The sequence below is a fragment of the Haliotis rufescens genome, unplaced genomic scaffold, assembly GCF_023055435.1.
Source record: "Haliotis rufescens isolate VD_foot unplaced genomic scaffold, xgHalRufe1.0.p SCAF_3, whole genome shotgun sequence".
In the NCBI taxonomy this organism is placed as follows: domain Eukaryota; kingdom Metazoa; phylum Mollusca; class Gastropoda; order Lepetellida; family Haliotidae; genus Haliotis; species Haliotis rufescens.
In genome coordinates this window covers 54,935,377-54,959,017 of record NW_025964001.1, presented here as the reverse complement: position 1 = coordinate 54,959,017, position 23,641 = coordinate 54,935,377, and the positions used below count along the sequence as shown (strand labels likewise).

At 36.8% G+C, this 23,641-nt stretch overlaps 1 protein-coding gene across 15 annotated transcripts in view; it reads left to right on the top strand.

Moving 5' to 3' along the window:
• Positions 1 to 22,973, top strand: part of LOC124148754 (calpain-B-like) — a 93,016-nt gene extending 70,043 nt beyond the window's left edge. For 5 of the 15 annotated variants that reach the window (XM_046520023.2, XM_046520026.2, XM_046520027.2 and 2 more), the window contains 11 exons: positions 128 to 164; positions 1,465 to 1,503; positions 4,495 to 4,578; positions 10,618 to 10,753; positions 12,310 to 12,321; positions 15,677 to 15,735; positions 16,206 to 16,274; positions 16,870 to 16,948; positions 17,477 to 17,593; positions 19,261 to 19,319; positions 20,224 to 22,973. In XM_046520023.2, coding sequence (XP_046375979.1) covers positions 128 to 164; positions 1,465 to 1,503; positions 4,495 to 4,578; positions 10,618 to 10,753; positions 12,310 to 12,321; positions 15,677 to 15,735; positions 16,206 to 16,274; positions 16,870 to 16,948; positions 17,477 to 17,593; positions 19,261 to 19,319; positions 20,224 to 20,250 — 718 coding nt within the window. In that variant the 3' untranslated portion in view covers positions 20,251 to 22,973. Of the gene's footprint in view, positions 1 to 127; positions 165 to 1,464; positions 1,504 to 4,494; positions 4,579 to 7,916; positions 7,965 to 10,617; positions 10,754 to 12,309; positions 12,322 to 15,676; positions 15,736 to 16,205; positions 16,275 to 16,869; positions 16,949 to 17,476; positions 17,594 to 19,260; positions 19,320 to 20,223 lie in introns of all 15 variants that reach the window. The other 10 variants (XM_046520029.2, XM_046520031.2, XM_046520030.2 and 7 more) reach the window with 6 other exon arrangements.
• The last annotated feature ends 668 nt before the right edge of the window (positions 22,974 to 23,641 follow it).

Below are 23,641 nucleotides of genomic sequence, written 5' to 3'. Positions count from 1 at the left end.
AGAAAATCAAAAGAAAACTGTCCATTAAATTCTGGTGTTTCTATTGCTGCAAAATGATTTGGTTTTCAAGAATGATGTGGGAGAGTGAAATGTAGAGTGTCAATGTTGGTATTTCTTCTGTTTTCAGCGAGCTGGATGAGAGGACTTCATATGTGGAGGAAGAGGTAAGTGTTATCGCGCCCATCACTTCACGGGTCTCGACAGACATAAGCATTGAAAAGTTACAATCTAACATTTCGAAATGGGACTTTAAAACATAAACTTTGTGGTAAAATATATGTATAACAAACAGTAAAAAACAACACAATCAGTTATTAGGAAAATACAACCATCACAAAGTTGGTAGAGCTTTTTCATTTGTAATTAACAACATTGTTCAACAGATTTTAGATGTGTTATAACGTGTTGAAAGAGCATTGGAAATGGTAATGTGTTGTTTTATATATTTTAAGTACTATTCATGTTAAAACTTGTGTTTCATCAAATTTATAACTTTGGACTTGCACAAAAATTGAATCACATGTTTATAATGCGCGCAAGGTTTAATCTTCAGTGTAAGTGTTGATTGTCACTTTGTGCAGTATATACAATATGCTTTAATACAACTAGTATGTCTTCTCTGGTAGACTACATTCACTATGCATTGTGATATTCAAAGTAGAAACCCTTCTTTCTTCAGTAGAAGATTGAATATTATCCTATTGTAGACTATTTCCTCCTGGGTATGGCACGTGAATACCATCCTTGGTCTCCTTTCACAAAGTGATCTTAGCGCTAACGTCGTCATAAGTCTCTGGACCGCCTCCTTGGTCTAGTGGATAGAGTGTCTGGCCCGAGAGTGGAAGGTTATGGTTCGATCCCCATCCACGTCATACCAAAGGATGTTAAAAAGATTGTACTTGTTGTTTCCCTGCCTGGTACTCGGCTTTAAGGGGATGAAACAAGGACTAGTTGACTCGGAGTCAGTATAGTGTTTCTAAGTGGGATATCTGTTTTTAGACTGTGGCATGTTATTTCTGTGGGCTAGCTCTATAAAGCCGGAATTAATCTGGATTAGTACAAGCAGCCAGACACAAACATGCATGCATCGCTTTATGAGTGCAAAAATCTTGAAAGTGACGTTAACCTCAAAAGTCGATGTTAAAGTATAGGAGTTAGGACAGTTGTAGCGCTAAGATCACTTTGTCAAAACAGCCCCCTCCTGTCTTGAAGCCATTTATGTTAAGATCTTTTAGATTATTTGTTTTATAACAAAATATTTTTGCACAAAAGCTCTTTTATGAAAGCACTACCCTGATGTTAAATATATGCACGATAAAAACAATATATCTCTCATCAGTAATAATTCATTAATCTTATCTCAATGTGTCAAAACTAATTATCTGATCATTGCATTGTGGGATGAAACAAGATATTGAACATTCTTGATAACAACCCTAAGTTTGACTTGAATAACTTTACTAGCGTCGCCATCGACCTCAACCTAGACCTACTCGACCAACAGTAAGTGCTGAGTGGTTCTGCAAACAGCATGGGTTTACTTCAAAATTAGAAACTTTTTGACTTATGCAAGATATTGGATATTTAAGCATGATATTTGTTATGTATGGATAAACAGAAGAAATGAATTGTTTGTCGTTTTCTTTAGGCCCGTTTTGAATATAACTAGTTGCAGCAGTACATTTCGTTTTGGAAGAAGTTATGAACATGAAATAAAGTCTAATATGTTTATTAATATTTCTAAAAAAATTCATCAATATTATGATATATATATTTATATAACTCTGCTATTTTCATATTAAAAAAATATTTTTATGTTATTTTTCAAAATTCTTTTTAGACAAAAAATGTTTCATGCAAATATTTCAAAATTTATATAACAATTTTGAATTGTATCTGCAGCACTGGTATGTTCAAATGGTCACGTAACATGAATGTACAGTGTTATGACAACATAAGGACACTGTGTTCTGACACAGTGTCTCTAAACCACTGACTGAATGCCGATGCCATGGTCTGAAGAAATAACATGCAATACTATGCACCTAACACACTTGAACAATGATTGATTCATTAAAGCCTGGCATGGATACTGAAGCATGTGTAAGTGTGTAATAGTTTTTATCATGTTCCTCCTAGGATCAACAGATGTTAAGAAATCATACTGTTTATGCGATTTTTTTAATTGGCGAAAGTTGAAACCGTCATCAATTTTTTTAGTTAGAAAATATTTTATTTACTTGTTATATAGATTCTGCACTGTTTCTAATGTTTCATTAATAAATATTGGGCTGATTACCCTGAAATGATTAAGTACTCTTTTTCTGTTCCCGAAACTAAAAGGCCTACCGTATTCAACGTAATAAGCGCCAACGACGATTTTTGCTAATATATTGGCTAGTGAACAATCCCAATTTGCCCCCTTTCTGATTGATCAGAAGACATATTTATTTGTGTATAATACGCACTCTTGTTATATGCACCCTTAATTATGGGCAATTAAATTCTGGAAAAATATATCTGTAGTATATAACATGCACAGACTTTTCTTTTGTATCATTTCAGGCTGTCAGCATAAACCACGAAATTTACGATCTTTCAACTCTTTTTTTGTTTTTATCAAAATTTTATTCTATTAGGGCCCCTATTTCTAATTTTGAGAGCGCCCTGGGCACTTATTACGTCGAATACGTTTTTTACTGTTCAACTGATTTTTTTCATTTGAAAAAATTATGAAACTGATGAACAGTTTCTGTTAAATAATTGAGCAAAGTGCACAAACCTGTTGATCTATTGAGGTCCAATACTCTAAAGTGTATGTTATGGAGAAGGTGCTGAGATGATGTGCTATCTCAAACTGGCCTATCGTTTACTCTCTCAATTCAAAAGAGAACACTTCTAAAGGGAGACAACTTCTGTATCTTAAAGGTGCTTTGCAAGATGAGTTATGTAAATAAATGGATTTCTTTGAATGGTATCTGTCTTTCCCTTGTTTTGCACATATCTTTTCTTTTTCAATACTTTGTTTTCACTTATTGGAAAAAGTTGGGCTTTATGAAATTAGACATGATGTTTTGTGTACTTGCATATGCATAAATTGGTACTATTAAGAATGTATTTTTATTTTTTCGAGGTAGCAGAATATCTTCTACTGATTATGGTTGCATTGCACAGATTACTAGTGATTTTGCAACAGTGCTTTTGATAGGATTAATTGCACAGTTTTGATTTATTTTAGGTTAATAATGTGCTCCTTAATATTTATAAGCCAGATGATACAAGGTACATGATACATAATTTGTAATATGTATAGAGAGAGTTTGTTGTTGTCTGAATGATTCAGAGTGTTGTGTGTACAGCTGTGTGATACATAGACTAGTTATTCCATGTTATTTGGAGTTGTTAGGAAAATAGTGTCAATATTTCCAACATACATATGAACCCAGTGTTGAGTATGGTTTATAGATGCATGAAGGAGTGTTTCGTTTGGATTATCTGACAAAGTGTTAATGATAACTATAACACATATTTATGAAGTGACACCTTGTTAATTCGGACAGTTCCTTTCAAAGAGAAAACCTCCTGAATCAATTAGTCATTGGTAATTAGTACTGCCCATGTACTTATATATAGACATTCCCCACAGTGATCATCTTGAAGGGGATGTCTCCGGATTAACAGTGTCTGGACAAGCAAGGTTTCACTGTATGTAAATAAATATGTATCCTGAAGATGACTTTTTAATTAAGCGTCTTGATGCCCTGTGGCATACAGTGTTACAACTTGATATGCAGAGTGGCTTCCCTTTGATCCTTGGATCAGTGGGTTGGAGGTTTGAATCCCAGATTTTGAATTCTGATATGGCATGCGAGTTTTGCCAAAGTGGTTGTGGGTTTTCATTGAACTAAAGCACTGAAATAGTCTTTAAATCAGCGTTCAGGTCAAGCAGCTTAAGTTTTCTGCCTACGGGTATATAACACAGCCGGAATGGCCAACAACCGCACCAGTCCTTGCATGAACTAAGCCAGTGATTTATTCCAGTTTTCGTGAATTTCTTGTTTTTGTAAAACCCAAATGTGTTCAAAGTGTTTCTTTTGTTTTCTAAATCTTAAAAAAGATTACTAAAATGTTCACATAAACAACTTGTGCATGTACTTTTCAACATACCGATATACAGCCATGAATTTTCTAATGCATATTTATTCCATAAGAATTTCTTTTCATGTAAAAAGATCTGTCTTAATCCATCTGATGTTTTTCAGTTTACTTTAAGACCAGCAACCACCCATATTATCTATGTAGATTTTCCTGAATCCTTACTTACATCCAAATAATAATATTGATGTTGTATTGTAAAAGTGTGCACTTATGTAGACATGTCTTCTTGATCTATGTAAAAACTGTCGTTTTCGTTTTACGCCTCCATCTCTTGATGTTGTACAGTGTTTCCACAGTATGATATATGTGCCTGTCATTGTTGTCTTCTTTTTATGGACGGTGCGCGGTTACCAAACTGGGATAACTTCCGATGAAGTTGTACAAACTCAGGCAATTCCAGTATCGGCCGCGCGGAGACAGGTAGAACTGTGACCCTCGCCTTGAGGAGTGATTCCTGACTCGGAAACATAACTTACTCAGTTCTATATTAACATTGTGAATACCTTGTTGAACATCCCTGTTTTAAATAAGGTTTTCTTGAATTAATGTCGGTTACAAATCAGTTGAGTATTCATGTTGAATTCTTTAAAGGGTTTGTTGTTGTTTCAAATTTTGTGCATGGACTTCTGTGGCTATTAAAAGTCTTGTAAATTCAGATTTCACTGCATGGTCAAGAAAGACAGATTGTGATATTTTCCATTCAATTTCTTAAATCTTGGTATTTTTAATACCTTTGTTTTATTAGGTATCATTCATGGGTTCATTTCAATCTTATATTGTTCAGATGGACTATCTATGATGTGTGTGATGAGTTCGAGTAATATCTTCATAATGAAAGAAGTCGAGATTTGAATTCAATTTCTTTCATTGCACAGGTGGCTAAAAGAGTTGTAAGTTGAGAGTGGTTCCGATGTCGTCAGTTTACATTGACATACTAACTGTGTTTACACAAATATGATAGAATTAAACAGTAGGTGTTGTTACGAATATGTTCCCTACTTGCATGCACAGAGAGTGGAGTTATATTTCCTGTGGTTGAACCGTCACCATGTTAGTGGGAGGTCAGCATGAAGGGTGTACATGCAGAGTACACCTCGGGGTTAAGCATGGAGGTTCTGGATGGGTCTCTGGTGTATAGAGTACACCTCAGGGTTAAGCATGGAGGTCCTGGGTGGGTCTCTGGTGTATAGAGTACACCTCAGGGTTAAGCATGGAGGTTCTGGATGGGTCTCAAGCAACGAGGTCCTGGATGGGTCTCTGGTGTACAGAGTACACCTCAGGGTTAAGCATGGAGGTCCTGTGTGGGTCTCTGGTGTATAGAGTACACCTCAGGGTTAAGCATCGAGGTCTGGGTGGGTCTCTGGTATACAGAGTACACCTCAGGGTTAAGCATGGAGGTCCTGGGTGGGTCTCTGGTGTATAGAGTACACCCCAGGGTTAAGCATGGAGGTCCTGGGTGGGTCTCTGGTATACAGAGTACACCTCAGGGTTAAGCATGGAGGTCTGGGTGGGTCTTTGGTGTACAGAGTACACCTCAGGGTTAAGCATGGAGGTCCTGGGTGGGTCTCTGGTGTATAGAGTACACCTCAGGGTTAAGCATGGAGGTCCTGGGTGGGTCTCTGGTGTATAGAGTACACCTCAGGGTTAAGCATGGAGGTCCTGGGTGGGTCTCTGGTGTATAGAGTACACCTCAGTGTCAAGCATGGAGGGTCTGGGTGGGTCTCTGGTATACAGAGTACACCTCAGGGTTAAGCATGGAGGTCCTGGGTGGGTCTTTTGGGCAGGATGGGTGTTTTTTTTGTCTCTGTGTCAAAGTGGTCAAAATAATTCCAACTTTCCATGTTTATTACCATATAATCCTTTTTTGCTTTAAGAAATACAAAATATCTGTGATTAAATAAATTCTAGTATTTATATCAGGCAAAGAATGTGTTTAATTCAGTTCTATACTTCATTATTAACAGAAATGGGGAGGTTGTTATTCAATAAAAAGTGTGGACAGTTATTTTATGGATTATACTACAGATACCGTGTTCAACATAATAAGCGCCCACCCTGATATTTGCCAATATATTGGCAAGTGAACAGTCCGAATTAGCACCCCTTCTGATTGATCAATGTATACAAGACTTAAATTTATTCATGTATAATAAGCACTCGTGTGTTATATGCACCCCTAATTATGGGCAATTTAATTCTGGAAAAATATATCATTTCAGGCTGTCATTAAAACCACGAAATTAACGACCTTTCAACTCTGATTTTTTTCACCGAAATAATATTCTAATAACAGCCCCCTATTTCTAATTTTGAGAGCACCCTGGGTTCTTATTATGTAGAATACGGTAATATAAATGTGGTTTTCAGGATTTTCAACTCTTACAGATATATCCTGTAGCTCAATAAAAACAGTTTTTGATATTGATAATCTGTGAACCTTAACCTTGAATGTGTGGGTTCTGTTTGGTTGAGAAAATGGTGACATTTTAAGCTAAAAACATTTTACTGTTCGTTGAATAAAATAGAAATGCAAAGCTAAACACATCATCTTAAACCATACTTTGAATACAAGCTTGTTATTTAAAAGCAAAAAGAATAATAAAATAACGGTTATGTTTTAGATAAGATGTTTTCATAATAATTAATACTCTTTAGCCTCTCAGAGTGAACTTCTCTTCTGGTCTAATAAGCATTCACAAACTAGTCACCTGATTTTATACTACTCAAAAGAAGTTAAGGAACACTCAATTTTTTCATGACAATAGTTAGCTGTCATGAAATTGTCTATAGTAATACTGCTACATCTATGAAAAAATTGGGTGTTCTTTTTTCACTTATTTTGATTAGTATATATTTTTAAGGACGCCATATGTTTCTGTTTTTTGTTTATTTGGTTAAGAGCTTTATTCATTCTTCATTTAACTCATCAACGTGCACTGTAGAACGTGTTGTCAGTGTCCCTGCAGTAGTATGTAGAATGGAGATATGGACAGAAGTGTCCTCTCCTTAATGCATGACTCATTAGCTCATAGACCCGTTTCTACAAACCAGGATAGATAGAAGGAAACTTGTTGGACATAAAAACAGAAATGAAATAAATGTATGTCATTGTGTTTAAATGAAGGGAACCAACGCTTCCTTTTTTCTAAGAATAATTAAATGCAAGTCATGGTGTGTCGCCACACCAAGATCCACCAACAGTTTTTAGAAAATCCAACTCTTTGAACACTAATACCACCTCAAGGGTAATGCATTGTCAGTACTGCCAAGAATTGAGCCTATAGAATGCATAGACACAGGCATCAACCAGAATATTGTTACCTTATGATTCTTTTTGTATTTAAGTGAGTATTGCTTTGTGCCGCTTTTGCAATATTCCAGTAATATCACAGCCTTGCGAAACCAGAAATGGGCTCTATTTGAATGAGAATTTTTTTATTTAATGTATAATTAAAGTTTTGTCCCAATACTTCGTGTAGTTTTTCTACAGCTTGTGGAATTTCTAAACACAAATCATCAGGAAAACTGATCCAAGAAAGAAAATGGATATATTTGTTTACCGATACTTCCAAATCGTTGATTATTTGAATCATGATTTCTTCCAGACTTCCTCTCATCTATAGGGAGGGACTGCATTAACAATATGTCCGCCCCTGTGCTTCCGATCTTTGTTGTTTAAGCATGTGCACGTAGTGACGTTTGATTGGTCTATCGCCTTAGTTGATCGGTGTGTTTCTCACCTTCCTATGTTGTCACAGCATGGTGATGTAGACTCAGGGAGCCAGCATGAAGATGAGGACGCAGAGGTTATTTTGTGACCTTCACCTTTTGTTTCACCTTGATGTCTGTCCTTCACCTTTGTTCTTTTTAAATCCATTGCTGGTTGTACACTCATCTGGAAATTTGATCTAATACTTTCATGTAACTTTAGGTAATTGTAGTTTAATTTCTCTACTCAATTAATAACTGTAAGTATTGAGTCACTCAAACTTCTTGATAATCTTTGTATGACCAGCATATGGCCTTAGGCTTGTTTGAACTTTGTTTTTTTGTGTTGCTTGCAAATGTCATGCCTTAGTTTTGTGTGTTTTGCTTTAAAGTGTGTTCTTCGTAGAAACATCACAATCATTATAACATCATCATTTAAATGCATTAATCATATAAATCGTAACTGGTAATAAGTAAAGTTAGAATTGTTCTGTAACGTAGTCCTCCTTGGTGGCCAGAGGACTCTGACATTGAAGGAAGTAATATCAGAGTTAAAGTATTAGACACAGTGTGTGCATGTTCAAGCTTACTGGATATTATACCGCTTTGATCTCAGCTTCAACACAGAGTGTGTAAGCAAGACACTTCAACACGCCAGTATATATATACACATGTCAAAACAGCGAATTCCATGTTAAACTTACCAGTGGTTATATCGATTGTATCCTGACCCTGTGGTCAAAGGTCAAGGGTTGAATTGCCGTTTCATCTCAGGTATGACCTTTGGTGTTAACCTTAGTCACGGGTTTCATGTGGTAAATGTCAAAACCTCGGTAACTTTGAGCTTTCCACTTACATCAACCTGATGCCTCATCAAATGGCTGAAATATTGTTCAAAGTGGCGTTCAGCCGAGTTTTCTCCTGATTCAGTGACTCATAGTCTGGCGACCATTGCCCTCACATATTGCACTAGGCTACAGCTGGGTCTCAATGGAGACCCTGAAGGGATGCCACGCGGCTTCTTCATGATGAGACCATGGTCTCCAACTCACTCATGCTAACTACTCTAGGGCCACAATAAAAAAATTGTTAAATTTTCATCCAGGGAAAACAAAAGAATGAGACACATCTGTGTACATGAACTGTTCACAGATGCAGTTTACACGAAGCATGGATGTTTGGTAGGACAGTTTATGTGATTATTTCATCAAGTAAGAAAGAATGGAATTCATGTAAAAGTTTTTCTCTCCGCGTGAAGATCTGAGACCATAGTAGGTCGTGTCAGGAGAACTTTCTAATCAGCCAATCAGCTTTGAGGTTTCTAAATTCTTGGTACAAGTGACCGAAGCATTCAAAGCAGTCTGATTTCTGTATCTTGAAAACGAACTCAAACCACAAGTTTGGAAATTAGAAATAATAGCAGTGCCATTATATTGTTGTGGATATTAAATACACCTGCCATGGCATCTTCTCCCAATATGGAGAACCATCAAAGGAATATATGTGTGGGTTTTCATTTGTATAAATCAAACTTTCCACAATAAGGTAATAAAATGAAAACCAAATCGTTTTACAAAGCTGTCATCTGATTGGCTCAGGAACCCACGTAGCCTACTTTAAGAGTGGGCGGTCTCTGTATGCTCAGGTTCATCCAACATGACCTATGGAGTGTCCTCACTTCTTAATGCAGGGAGGTATCATATCGGAGTAAAAAATCTGATTTTGATGCAAATCGTGAAAATCTAATAATTTATTTATTATGGCTTTAGAGGAAAGTCATACTAGATTGACAAGTGTATGTAGACATGTTCAGTGTCTGAATAATGAAAATGTGCCTTTGAATTTGTAGAGTTGAATGCAAGTTTTCTCATTTGTCATTTTGTCCAAAGATTAACTTTAGTATTAAGTTTAACTTGTTGATGCACACGTAATACCATCTTCCCAAGGCAAGGGAGTTTACTGACTATAAAGGTCTAGTTTCCACCCTTGACAAACTAGCCTGGACTTACAGAGTTTTATTTTGCCTGGACTGACTTTGCATAGTCCATTTTATTACAATATAGATCTTCACTTTTGATCAGACTGGACGCCACCATTTTGTTTGAAGCTCATGCAAGTGATATGAGAGGTGGAATCTGATTGGTCAATAGGAGGGACATTGCAGGAACATATCACCGGTGCGCTACGATCAAGCCAGTGGAAACTGGACTTTTACAGTCAGTAAGCTCCCTTGCCTCGGGAAGATGATTTCATACACAATAACATGTTCTATTCATTAGTTCTATGAATTGGTCACATTTCCACTGACATAGAATATTTCTTTCAGGAAAATTATTGTTGATGACACTGTTTCTTTTTTGTTGTTGTAAAAACTAACTTACTGTTTTCTTTCAGATTACTATTGTTTTACTGTGGTATTATAAAAATAAGTCAATATGTTGTTTTGAATCTGTATGATAGTTATTCATAAAGGGTTCGTATCAGTCTACTGAGACTAATAGAAATTACAACTTACCCTCCACACTATAAATGTGTAGGATTCATAGCATACGATAAGCAAGATACTCCTGGTAAGGTAATACATCAGATCTAGATGGAAACATCCAGTTTGCATTTTACATAATTATGATCATAAAAATAGTATTTTGATGACGTTAACACAGAGACTACGACTTTGTATTAAACATTAGATGAACTATTTAGGTTATAAAACGTGGGATTGTGGGACTAAGTATCTGTTTACGTCACCAGGAGGCGCCACCACCGACGGAGGAAGAGCAGCAGCAGGGAGACAACTTGAAAGAAAGTTTCCGAAATATCGCCGGGGAGGACATGGAGATTGATGCATATGAACTCAGGGACATTCTCAACTCCGTCTTCACAAAAGGTATATTTCTTTTGTTATGTTGATCAAAAGATCTGTTTCCATGACTTTTGAAATTTAATTTACCGTATCCGACGTAATAAGCGCACCGCTCTAATAAGCACCCACGGTGACATTTGCTAATATATTGGCTGGTGAACAATCCCAATTATCAACCCTTCCGATTGATCAATGTACACAAGACTTATTTATTCGTGTATAATGCGCACTCGTGTGTTATATGCACCCTTAATTATGGGCAATTAAATTCTGGAAAAATATATTTGTCGTACATAAACATTTCAGGCTGTTAGCATAAACCATGAAATTTATCTTTCCAAAATTATATTCTAATAAGAGCCCCCTATTTCTAAGTTTGAGAGCGCCCTGGGCGCTTATTATGTCGAACACGGTATTCACTTTAAGGAAACTCTTTTTCTTTATTTTACATGCCTGGACCACAGGCTTACATAAACTGATGTTGTATGTTATCAGTCATTGTGTTTACAGACATATTGGTCATGATCAGGTTTCAGTGATTGTCACTGCACCACTTATACAGACATATTGCTGTACAAGTGGGGTCCTTGCCGTGACTTATGGATTGTCCAAAATCTATGCAGTCTAAAATCCAGGCATAAGGTTTCGATTTATTCTTTCGAACTTTTATATTAGCTGATATTTTGTGAAACATGAGGAAGGGTTATTAAAGGCCTCAGAAGCATCTAATATGCCTTGAATTTATTATACATATGATATTCCTTAACCGCATGATCTGTTAACTATTTTGAAAGTGCCCCATATGGCACTAATGCATGGAAATTAGTTGTTCCAAATTCCATCGAGTAATAATGAAAAAATATTAGAGTGACAAAATTAAATAAAAAATCTCGGTTCTGATATTCATGTAGGAAGGTGAGATGTAAACCTTTGTGAACTGACTTTAATAGTTAAAGTTGCTTGATGTCATGAGTGGTTTGATGGCCTGTTGTACAATGTTGAAGTGTTTATCACTTGCATGTGAGAATTAATATTGAATATATTCAGTAACTGTCGTGTAATGACTGTGTACTTGTGGTGTGAGAAGTTTGCCGGGTGTATGCATAGGGCAGACAAATAACTGAAAAACAAGGTTTCATTGAAAATAGTAACTATTGAATATACTAAATCATCCCATGGAGATTCAAGGTGGGAATTGGCTCTCGAAACCCGATGCTTGTCGAAAACCGATGCTTGTTGTAAGAAGCGACTTAAAGGATCGGGTGGTCAGGCTCGGTGTCTTGGATGATTGTGTGTCATCATACGCTAGCGACGTTGATCTTTGCTCAAATATCAATCACTGGATTGTCTGGTCCAGACTTGATTATTTACAGGCTGTTGTCATATGGCTGGAATATTGCTGAGTGCGGCGAAAAAATATACTAAATGTTTCTGTCGCTCTCAAAGCATTTAGATCTTTGTATTTGAGTGATGTTCCCATCTTGTTGTGACAGTCCTCAATGGTCATCTAGTCAAGGACCAGTCTAGAAACCCACTGTGTTGAGTAGGCTAGTACTAACATTGAACTATTTATTTGACAGACGACTTTCTTGGTAAGCTATGGTCAACAACAACGAGCAGGCAGGCCGGCAAGGCTGCAATGTCTACATTCACCCTTAGTCAGACTAGTCCCCCTTATGGTTTTGGATGTCACATCAGAATATTTCAATTTAAAAAAATGTTACCATGGTAACTCTTTCCAATAAATTTCTTTCAGTAAAGGACACACATATGACTCTTTTTTATTTCAACCTTGTTTTTTTTCGAAATTTGGTGTATATTGGAGTAACCATTTGTTAATACTGCATCCTTTTTCTATTCAAATTGGATATTCCACAAAACTGGTTCCAAATATTTGTTTTTGTTTGAAAGATGAAGTTTTTATTTATTACATCTTAAATATATTCACAATTGATAAACACAATTTATATGTATTAAATCAAAAAGAATTTATTAACAGATTTTGCTACGAAATTTACGATTTTATGGATTGTTTTGAAATATTCTGATGTTCTGCATGATCTGTTTTCATTTATTGTAACATCATGAATCACATGTTAATTTGAGTTACTGTCAGTAGAAACATGACTTGGTCAGTATCTACGCTACTGAGTTCATAATTCATTATTTATTTAGCACATACACTTGTTGTGTGGCACATATGTACCAATGTATGGCTGCCCAAGCTATTAGATGCTGTAACTTTAGTGTCACATCTCTTTCAGCTTAATCATATTTCTTAGGCCCAAAAAACATTGTTTGCTATCAATTTGTTGTTGATCTTATCTAACAACTCCCCATTCTGTCTTTTTAACTAATGTTTTAATTGGCTGGAAAATCTTGTTCTCAAGCAATGATTCTGTTGAAATTTAGTTTTAAAAGGTTAACTACAGTGGTGGTAAAAGTTCCATATTGACTTAAGGTTGAGTTTTGGTATTGGTGGCCTAGTGGTTAAGGTGTTCACCTTTTTAGACTGAAGACTGGGTTTGATTCCTCAAATGTATGAAGCCCATGCTTTATGTCCCACAGTGTAATAACTCTGTTTTAAAAAGCCTTTATGTTGTTTTGCATAAATACATGATATATGAGGTGCTTGAGAAGCAAGAATATGTATATAAAATCTGAAGTTTTCATGAAATTCTTGGCTGAATATGATGTTTTTTAATCCAAGCACAATTTTCATGTCATGCATCCTTCGATATATGTGTTTTCTGGCTATCTCTCTCCACTCCCGACTTTCACATTGATAGCAAACAAATCATTCAATTAAGACCTCACCAATCATTTTCTTATCATATTGTGTCTAATTAGTGTTACTGCTTTTTCTATATGATCCAAATAGTATTTACAGTTTAACAGAAAATTATATATTTTGCTGATAAATCAATAATTTCTAAACATGCAAATTTATATTGCATATGAATACTGAACATGTTCTCTGAAATTGACATATATCATAACAAATTGTTATCATATGCTGTTCTTGTTATTTCCGATTTTCAGAATTTAGAAACAGTGTAATTAATGGGTTTTGTCTTGTATTTTGGAATAAAATGGGTTTGTTTATGGAACTTACTGCCATACATTTTTCAAACAAAGTTTATGTCACTCTCAAAAACTGCCTTGGTGGCCTTGGGTCCAGGGTATTTATGATAATAGAATACAGGGAAACTACCCTGGATTATTGAGGATGGGATGTGATATGCTGAGAAAACATTTACTAAGATCTTGGTTGACAAGATCAGGTGATTCAGGTTTAAGAAAAGCAATGTCATATGTTCAGAGAATGTCTACAGTATTTTGTCATCAATCAATTGCTGGTACTAACCATCTCCTTTTTTTAAAGTCTATTATTCCATGAATTAATAAGACCATAACTGTTTTGCTTACCTATCCATGTTAAAGGACATCTGATATGTATCATAATCAATTCAAAATTCTGTGAATTTCCCAATGATTTTTCATTTGAAACAGTACAAGTACGTATGTTGAGAATTTCAATCAGGGTCACTAATTCTACACAATATGGTAACGCTGTGTGCAGCTTGAGCACACCAACCACGAGCTGTGTCTGTCATGGCTTCCTACTCCTACTTATAACAGACCGATCCACCAAGAATGTGGGATTGGGAATTTATAAGAAAAGAGAGTAATAAATTTGCTTTGAGCTGCAGTATTGAAACTCATGTTTACTGTGTCATGTGAGTGTGTTTACCGGCCGTAGGCGCAAACCATGGACCATGTTGGCTGATAGGTTTTGTGGCTAAGTTGTTCTTAGTTGTCTGGAATATATCATATATAAGCTACTGTGCAAGTGAATAAAGTATTGCATGATAAGATACATACCAGCATGCTACAAACATTTAGGTTTGTTAGGCCACAATAAATTGAATATTTCTTCATCAAGTTATTTCTTAAAGATTTTTTGTACTGGCACCAATGTTTTTAAAAATATTTTTCAAGTGATATACTCCTTTGTGATAAATACAATCTATATGCAAAATTGAAGATAAAGATGATACCCATTCAGAGAATTTTGTAGATATGCCATTTTGAAGTAACAGATCAGGGACAAGTGATGGTACTTTATCAAAATATAGAGGTACCGTTACAAACATTGGAAGAAGCTCTTTTCCTGGGCCCACTTGCACAAAGCGATCTTAGCGCTAAGATGATCGTAACTCCCATACTTTAACATAGGCTTACAATAGTCGTAGCGCTAAGATTGCTTTGTGCAAGTGGGCCCTGGAGGTGATTTTCCAGCTCAATGTGTTCACCACACACAAAACTAAATGAAAGGTAGAGGGGATCTCGATGAAAAAATAATAATTTTTTGTGGCTATACCTATATGCTTTTAGTATGAAATAGAAATAGGTAGTAAAGACAATATCTAATTATTTATTTAAGGATTGGATTCATATTGTTACAAGAAAACTATCTTCTCTTGAAATCCTTTCTTTTGGCAAATGGGAGGAAGGCACCAACTAACATGGGGGATATGAGTATAGGTGTACTTTACTAACTGTATAATATGTTCACAACAACTTCCAAGTGTTTGCATCAAAGTAATGTATTTTGTAAGTTACGATTTAGTTTAAATCAAATATTGTTGAGATTTAATTGTCATATTCAAAATAGACACTTAATCTGAGGTAAAAGCAATAAATCCATGATCATGTGTCCTTAACACTGTTTTAGATAATTCTAACATTACAAATAGTTTTGTGGAAAGTAGTTTTATCAAAATGTTTGCATTGTCTTGTAACTTGACTGTTCTGTTGTAATAACAAGCATAATGTTGAATGAAGGCCTGATTAAGGTCCTCAAAGTGCAGTGTGTTATTGATGGTAGATAGTTCTCAATTACAACTTAGTTCATAGTTTAATCTTCCGTTTGATCTTTTGCAGAGTTCTCCTTCGAGGGCTTCACCATTGACTGCACTAGGAGCATGGTAGCCATGCACGATGTATCCTTCCTGTGTAAACATTAATCACGACAAAAAGACCAAACTAAGATCTTCATGGAGATTACCGTATTCGACGTAATAAGCGCTCAGGGCGCTCTCAAAATTAGAAAAAGGGGGCTCTTGTTAGAAGAAAAGTTTTGGGAAAAGAAACAGAGTTGAAAGGTCGTAAATTTTTTGATTTATGCTGACAGCCTGTAATGATACAAACGAAAAGTTTGTGTGTATTATACACGACAGATATATTTTCCAGAATTTAATTGCCCATAATTAAGGGTGCATATAACACACGAGTACGTATTATACACGAATAAATAGGTCTTGTGTACATTGATCATATATATTGACATAAATTTATTGTTTTTATCAATGATGTTTATAAACACATTATAATCGCCCTTGTTTTTTTTATGTTCCAACAATATAATTAGAGACACTTCTGTACTGAGTTATGTCCCTTGACCGATGTCCAGGGTGATCTGTCCGGCAAGCTGGGCTATGATGAGTTCAAGGCCTTGTGGCTTGACCTGAGGAGATGGAAGGTAAGTTGCATTATTCGTCCCCATTGGAAGTATGGGAGGTTGATAGAAAGTAGCGGTAGCCAATGTTTTGGGTGAAAAATGACAGAAATAGAGATTGGAATTATTGGGTGTTGATTGGGTGTGGGGCGGGGTGGATCCTCTAGGGTGGAGGAGTTGAGTGTGTGTTTGTCAACACCATTTTTAGCATATTCCAGATTGTAATCAACCAATTCACTGACTTATTGAATTCATTACCGTAATTACAGTCGGGTGAGATTTTACTTGTGTTGTGTAAAAAACCGTGACATACCCACCTGTTGTCACACACATTGGTTTTCACTGAGACCTGAATGTGGAGTGTTCAGTAGACATAGGCAGTATTATTCTTTCCACCACAAGATTTACCCAAACTTTATGGAATATATGAGCATGTCAATGAGAATTGTATCAAATTGATACTTTTTGTCATCAGTGTTGTAGTCGAACAGTACTTACATGAAGTAAAGATCTTTTCACATTCTCAATGTTTCCTTGTATTTTCTTGAAATTAGTTATGTTATAACTAAATTTGCTTGTTTATGTAATTTGCATTTAGTAAATATTAATTTGATTTTAGGGAGTTTTCAAGGAATACGACCATGACGGAAGCGGACATCTGAGCTCCTATGAAATAAGAGCAGCATTAAAATCTGTTGGTAAGTGTTTACTTATATATACTACTCAAGAGAAGACAAGAATACCTGATTTCATATTACTTTGGTTAACCTGTCATCCTTGGGTGTCTGGATAAACAGGGTGTCTGGATAAAGAGGTTCCCAGAATCAAGATGGTGGACGTAGTGGCTGATATGTCTTCTTGGCTGATGGTGGCAACAATGTCATTTAGAGACTTCCAGCCCTGCTCTCCCAGACAAACGCCTGCCTACATTACCAGGCCCGTGAAGATGCCGGTGTAGAATAGGTCTTCGGCAACCCATGCTTGCTGTAAAAGGCGACTATGCTTGTCATACGGGGCGACTAACGGGATCGGGTGGTCAGGCTCGCTGACTTGGTTGATGCTTATCATCGATCCCAATTGCGTGGATCGATGCTGATGATATCAATCACTGGATTGTCTGGTCCAGACTCAATTATTTACAGACCGCCGTCATATAGCTGGAATATTGCTGAGTGCGGCGTTAAACAACAAACAAACCAAATCTTATTTACTAATTCCTGTTGCAGGTTTCCGACTGAGCAACCTGACGTCCAGATCTGTTGTGATGAGATACAGCAACAAGGAGGGACAGATCGAGTTCGGGGACTTTATTATGTGTGCAATCAGGCTCAAGACTATGCTGTGTAAGCTGTTGCTAGACGACTGTGGTTGTAATTGCAAGATCCCTAATGAAGATCTGGATTAGAATTGGTCTTCAGCAACCCATGCATGCCATAAGAGGCGACTAACAGGATCGGGTGGTCAGGCTTGCTGACTTGGTTGATGCATGTCATTGTGTCCCAACTGCGTAGATGGATTCTCGTGATGTCAATCACTGGACTGTCTGGTCCAGACTTGATTATTGGCAGTCATCGTCAAATAGATGGGACCTCCTCCGTGGTCTTGAGGTAGAGCGTCTGCCCGGAGAGCGGAAGGTGCGGGGTTAGATCCCCGTCCGCGTCATACCAAAAGACGTTAAAAGATGGTACTTGTTGTTACCCTGTCTGGCGCTCGGCTTTAAGGGGCTGAAACAAGGAGTCAGTATACTGTGTCTGAGTGGGGTATTCATGTTAAACTGCGGCATGGTATCTCAGTGAGCTAGCACTATAAATCGGCATCAGTCCGGACTAGTACAAGCAGCCACACACACACATGTGCATGTATGTCGCTATATAAGTGCAATAATCTTGGACGCGACGTTAAACCCAATTTCACCTCACCTCACCTTACCTCATATCGATGGAATATTACTGAGTGCAGCGTTCAAAAACAAGTTCAATGCTAACATGCCGATGGCAAGTCATATCAAAAAGCTCACCTAGATTTAGAATACTGTGAGGCTGTGCATAATTATTGTATTTATAGTATGTTCTCATCGCTATATTGGCTGAAATATTTCTGATCTGGCATCAAATATTAGCTCACTCATTCATAATGTTATACTGCAACATTTGACAGGGACATTGAGATATTTCAATATTTAATACAGTGACATAAGACGGCAACAGTTAACAAATTGAACTGTGTATTTATGTTTAATTAACTTGAAATAAAGCAGCACATGCTTCAGATCTATGGCAAATACAAATACTGTTCGTATTAGACCTGGGACAGGTAACATAGGTACTCGGGTCGGGTGGGTCTTGACTAGGACCTGGGTACCCACAGGACTACTGGACCTGTGGTTAGTCAAGTGATTGTTGTTTAATGGCAAAAATTATCTAGAACTCTATGGTTACACTATAAGTGAGAAATGTTCACATTTCTTTCTGACAATGCACACATTCCTTCTGACTTCATATGTTTGCATTAAGATAAAACTTCAGTCAACTTCAGTGTATGCATGATCAGATCGTCTTATACCTGTATCTAAATACATTTTGACAGGAGTACGGTCAAACTATTCCCAATCGGACATTTTGTATCTATCTCTTGAGACCTAAAGCAGGTACTCGGGTAGGGTCGGGTAATAGGGGGGTGGGTACCCGGGTAGTAAATTTTGACTCGTCCCATCCCTAGTTCGAATGACAACATATCTTAGGCATCAGTAATAGCCCCGCCTGGATATGTTTCCATCTTGTGTCTGATTCATCTTCTGCATCTTCTGGTCCAGGTAGGAATCCTGGATTTGACCCTATAATGACCTTCATGGTCTGTCTGCACCATGCTCTTGCACAAATATCTGCATCATTTTGGAGTTTTCCTGTCACATAGAACTCCCATAGAGTGATACTGTCCATATCGGCATCATGTCCAAACTCTCTCACTGAATATGAGAAACAATTTGTCATTTTGAATGTTGTGTTTTCAGCTTCTTTCAAGGCAGTGGATCCCGAGGGTCAGGGTCTTGGAGCCTTTGATGTTGATACTGTGAGTACCTCCAAGTCATGTATGTCAGAAGTCCATATATCCACTGACATCCTTAATCATATTTGGTACCGTACTCTATGTCTCCAAATGGGGGACATGGGTGGTGGAGTAGTCTAGTGGTTAAAGCGTTAGCTCGTCGTGCCGAAGACACGGGGTCGCTTCCCCACATAGGTACATTGTGTGAAGCACATTTCTGGTGTCCCCCGCCGTGATATTGCTGGAATATTGCTAAAAGCGGCGTAAAACCATACCCACTCACTCATCCAAGGGGAAGAGGTGGCTTAGTTATCCAATACACTGGAGTTTACTGTGGTGTGTTGTGCCCCTTTGGTGTGCCAGTAACCTATGATCGGGTCGTATCCTAGTTTGCCCTCATTGTGTCTAGCTTTGTCAAGACCATGCTGGTGTGTTACACTAAGGTGGTGAACATCTAAGACCTGCCTCACTTCAGTCTCTCCTCCCACTTCACGTTTACATGCTGTGATATAACTGGAATACTGTTCCAAGGCGGGGTCAAACAATACTCACTCACTCTTCCCAGGGCGGTCGGGTAGCCTAGTGGTTAAAGCGTTCGCTCGTCACGCCGAAGACCCGGGTTCGATTCCAGACATGGGTACAATGTGTGAAGCCCATTTCTGGTGTCCCCTGCCGTGATATTGCTGGTATATTGCTAAAAGCGGCGTAAAACCATACTCACTCACTCACTCTTCCCAATATTTTCCTTTTAGCATATGTGATTGAGGAAAAACACAAAATTAATTCTGCTTTAAACTAAACATTTAAGTATAAATTAATTAATACTGCTCTCAGTCAAATATTAATATTTTTATTAAATTTCAAAATATGACTGATTTCTAGGTCATTAATGAGTATTTTCATTAACATACTTCGATTTATATTTCAGTTCATACAAACCACGATGTACTCCTAAAACAGTTGTCATGACAATGGGGTCAGCCATATTGCTGCCAGTCACTTCTGCCATCTTTGATGTCCTATATTCTACCTACTGTCATATCAGTCAATGTTATTTCATACCACGAATCTCTTGATGTTGATGAAACTACGCCCTTGGTTGTGTGTAGTTCATTCCTGTTTATTGATGTGTTTGTAAACAGTTTCAATAACCATTCTTCCATATTGATATAAAACTTCAAACTTGCAATAATGTTTATGTTCTCGCCTTTGGAAATGGATTTTGTAGGACTTATTCCACTTTTCCATTATTGTTATTTCTACTTTGAAACTGTTGATAAAATGTCTTTCATAATAAAACATGTCCCACTGACTCAGGACGTAAATAAAACCACATGCTATGCATTTGAATCATTCTTAGATTTGTGAATAAGGTATCTCTATCAGTCCAGAGTACTGATGTATGCTCAATGCAAGATCTGGCAGTATTATGTCATATCAATGAAAAATGTTTGAACTTGAAAAAAACAGTATGAAACATCCTTACCTCTGTTATGGCAAAAAATTCGTCCATGCGAATACTGCATAATGGTAGCAAACTTAAAATCTTCTTCAAGGCCTGTTAAAAAATATTTCTTGTTTGTTAGTACCAACCTACTTTTAAGACTTTTAAGACTTTTAAGAAAATATTCTTTTAACTCAAATTTCGATTCTTCCATATTCTGTATTTTGCACACACCATGCAATTTGTAGTGGTCAGATTTGCTGGGGAGCCTAGCAGTGGTCACCATGGCCAAATGAAGATATGTGGTAGATTACAATCAAATTTCCTTTTGTACATTCGTAGACTTCTAAATAAATAAGATCCTCCCTCAGTGTTGAAAAAAATCATTAAAAACAAGAATATATTTTTTAACTGGCCTAATTCAATTTTACCTTCCTCTTTCAATGAAAACACTGATTCTTGGTCTTTGGATCATGCTAGGCCTAGACTCTTGCCTTGACTAAATGACAGTTTATGATTGTTATGCCTTGAATAAATGCTTCTTCCATGGCTGTACCACTGCATGTCTGAATTATGTTGAAATGTGACGAGACTGCATGAAAGATTTGTAAAATGACTGCATTAAAAGTATTGGAAACTGGGGGAAATGTAACAAGCCCCAGACCATTATTTTATATCAAAGATGGAAATATGGCTGAGTAACCAGTCTTGTTGATTTGGATTTCCATTTCCAACACTGGCATTATTTAACAGAATTATTACCTATATCTTATCTACATATCTTCTCTTGTCAATCATAGTAGAGTTTTGCTTGTGATTATTTGGAGAAAAACTTAAAGTAATGTTTGAAAGACTTAACTTAAGATGGCATACAGGAATATTATTGATAAGGTTGGACCAATATATGTCTTTGTTATCAGTTTTAGGCCATAGATGCAGGAAACAAGAATATACAATGTGTTAAAATGACATAACATTTATGTCGTTAGTAAATAGGTATTCTATAAACAAGAATTTATATTGTTTTGCTTCAAATTAGCTGTTAAAATTAATATCAGTGCACAATTTGTAAAATGCTGGAGATTAAATGGGTAAAAAAGAATAAAACAAATATTATTTTTTTTGACATTTCAAGTTTCAGGTTGGCTTGTTTATAAACAAAGAAGAAATTGGTCGAACCTAAGAAGTGGCAGATACTCACAGATCAGTGAATAATGTTTGTTAGGTTCAGTATTTCCTGCTTGATGTATATTGTGCCTTGAAGAATCTGTTAGCACATAGTAACACCGCCCATCTTACACATACAATGCGGGTATTTGTGTTCTTAAAGTTTTGTTCGCTGAACGTCCTGTGTTTCATTCCTAGGAAGGAACATCACATTATCTGTTTGTAAATGTTCATGACGATATACATGTACTTTTCATCATATTTATTATATCTTTCTGATCAGATACTCTACGTAGTTGTTATTATTGCTGTGTTATTGGCCCTCCTACTATTGGTTACCAAACCAGAAACGATTCTACTTCGGCCCCGAAAACCTTTTCGCTTTATATCAACATGGATGATCTTATAACTAGTGGAGCATTCTCAGATAGCAAATTTATTTATTTAGCTTTTTCAAGCCATCATTTTGGGGTAGAAACAAGTGTACGAAACAGATTAATTAACCCAATTTTTAGAGGGCCTTTAAACACAGCAAATGTTGTAGTATTTATCTTGCTAAGAGTTGCAGTAATATGTATATAAGAGTCTTAGTACTGCTTTGTTTCTGTTTGATTGTTATTTTCATCTTGAACAATATTGTACAATTCAGTGAGGGAAAATACATGATTATGAGATAAACTGCTTCTAGCAAGATGTCTACTACTGTTTTCTAGTTTGAACAGACTGACAATAAAGTTGTTAGGATATGACACAAATAAACACTGTTTGTTATTAACAGACTGACCTGGATTGTTATTGATGCTAATCATTACATGTATAATGTAGTTTTAGTGAGAGGCAAGAAGATAATATTCTAAGTGATTTATTTACTCAAATGGTGCATGTGGCAATGTTGGCTTAGAGATTTATTTATGGATATTATGTTCTAATATGAACCTTAATGTACATTTTTATCTTGTAGTTTGCTTTACGTTTAAACATTGGCAGACTCGATGTTCTGCAAGACAAGTTCGCTGCAGTCTTTGTTGAATGTTAATGCAGTTAATTAAAATTGTGTAGCTCACCTGTGTCTGTCTTCTGGTTGTATTGTTGGTTCTGGGGCGTTAGTATCTTTAGCTCACCTAGGTGAAGGTGGCGTAGCTTCTTCTTGTTGGTTTGTTGTTTTACGCCGCACTCAGCAATATTCCAGCTATATGATGGCGGTCTGTAAATAATCAGACCAGATTATCCAGTGATTGATATCATGAGCATTGATCCACGCAATTGGGATCGATGACATGCTCCACCAAGTCAGCGAGCCTGACCACCCGATTCCATTAGTCACCGCATAGTCACCTTAGAAACATTAGAGGTTGGTGGGTGGGTTTGTTGTTTAACGCTGCACTCAGCAATATTCCAGCTATATGACGGCGGTCTGTAAATAATCCAGTCTGGACCAGACAATCCAGTGATTAATATCATGAGCATCGATCCACGCAATTGGGATCGATGACATGCATCAACCAAGTCAGCGAGTCTGACCACCTGATCCCGTTAGTCGCCTTTTACGACAAGCATAGTCACCTTTTACGGCAAGCATGGGTTGCTGAAGACCTTTTCTGCCCCAGATCTTCACTGGTTGCGTAGCTTCTTGAGACAATGAGGTATCCGTGTTCTTAAATGGTTCATCTTATAGAGAACCTCATCCGAGGGTCATGTGATATCAATTACATCAACACAAGTCAATAAAAGTTTA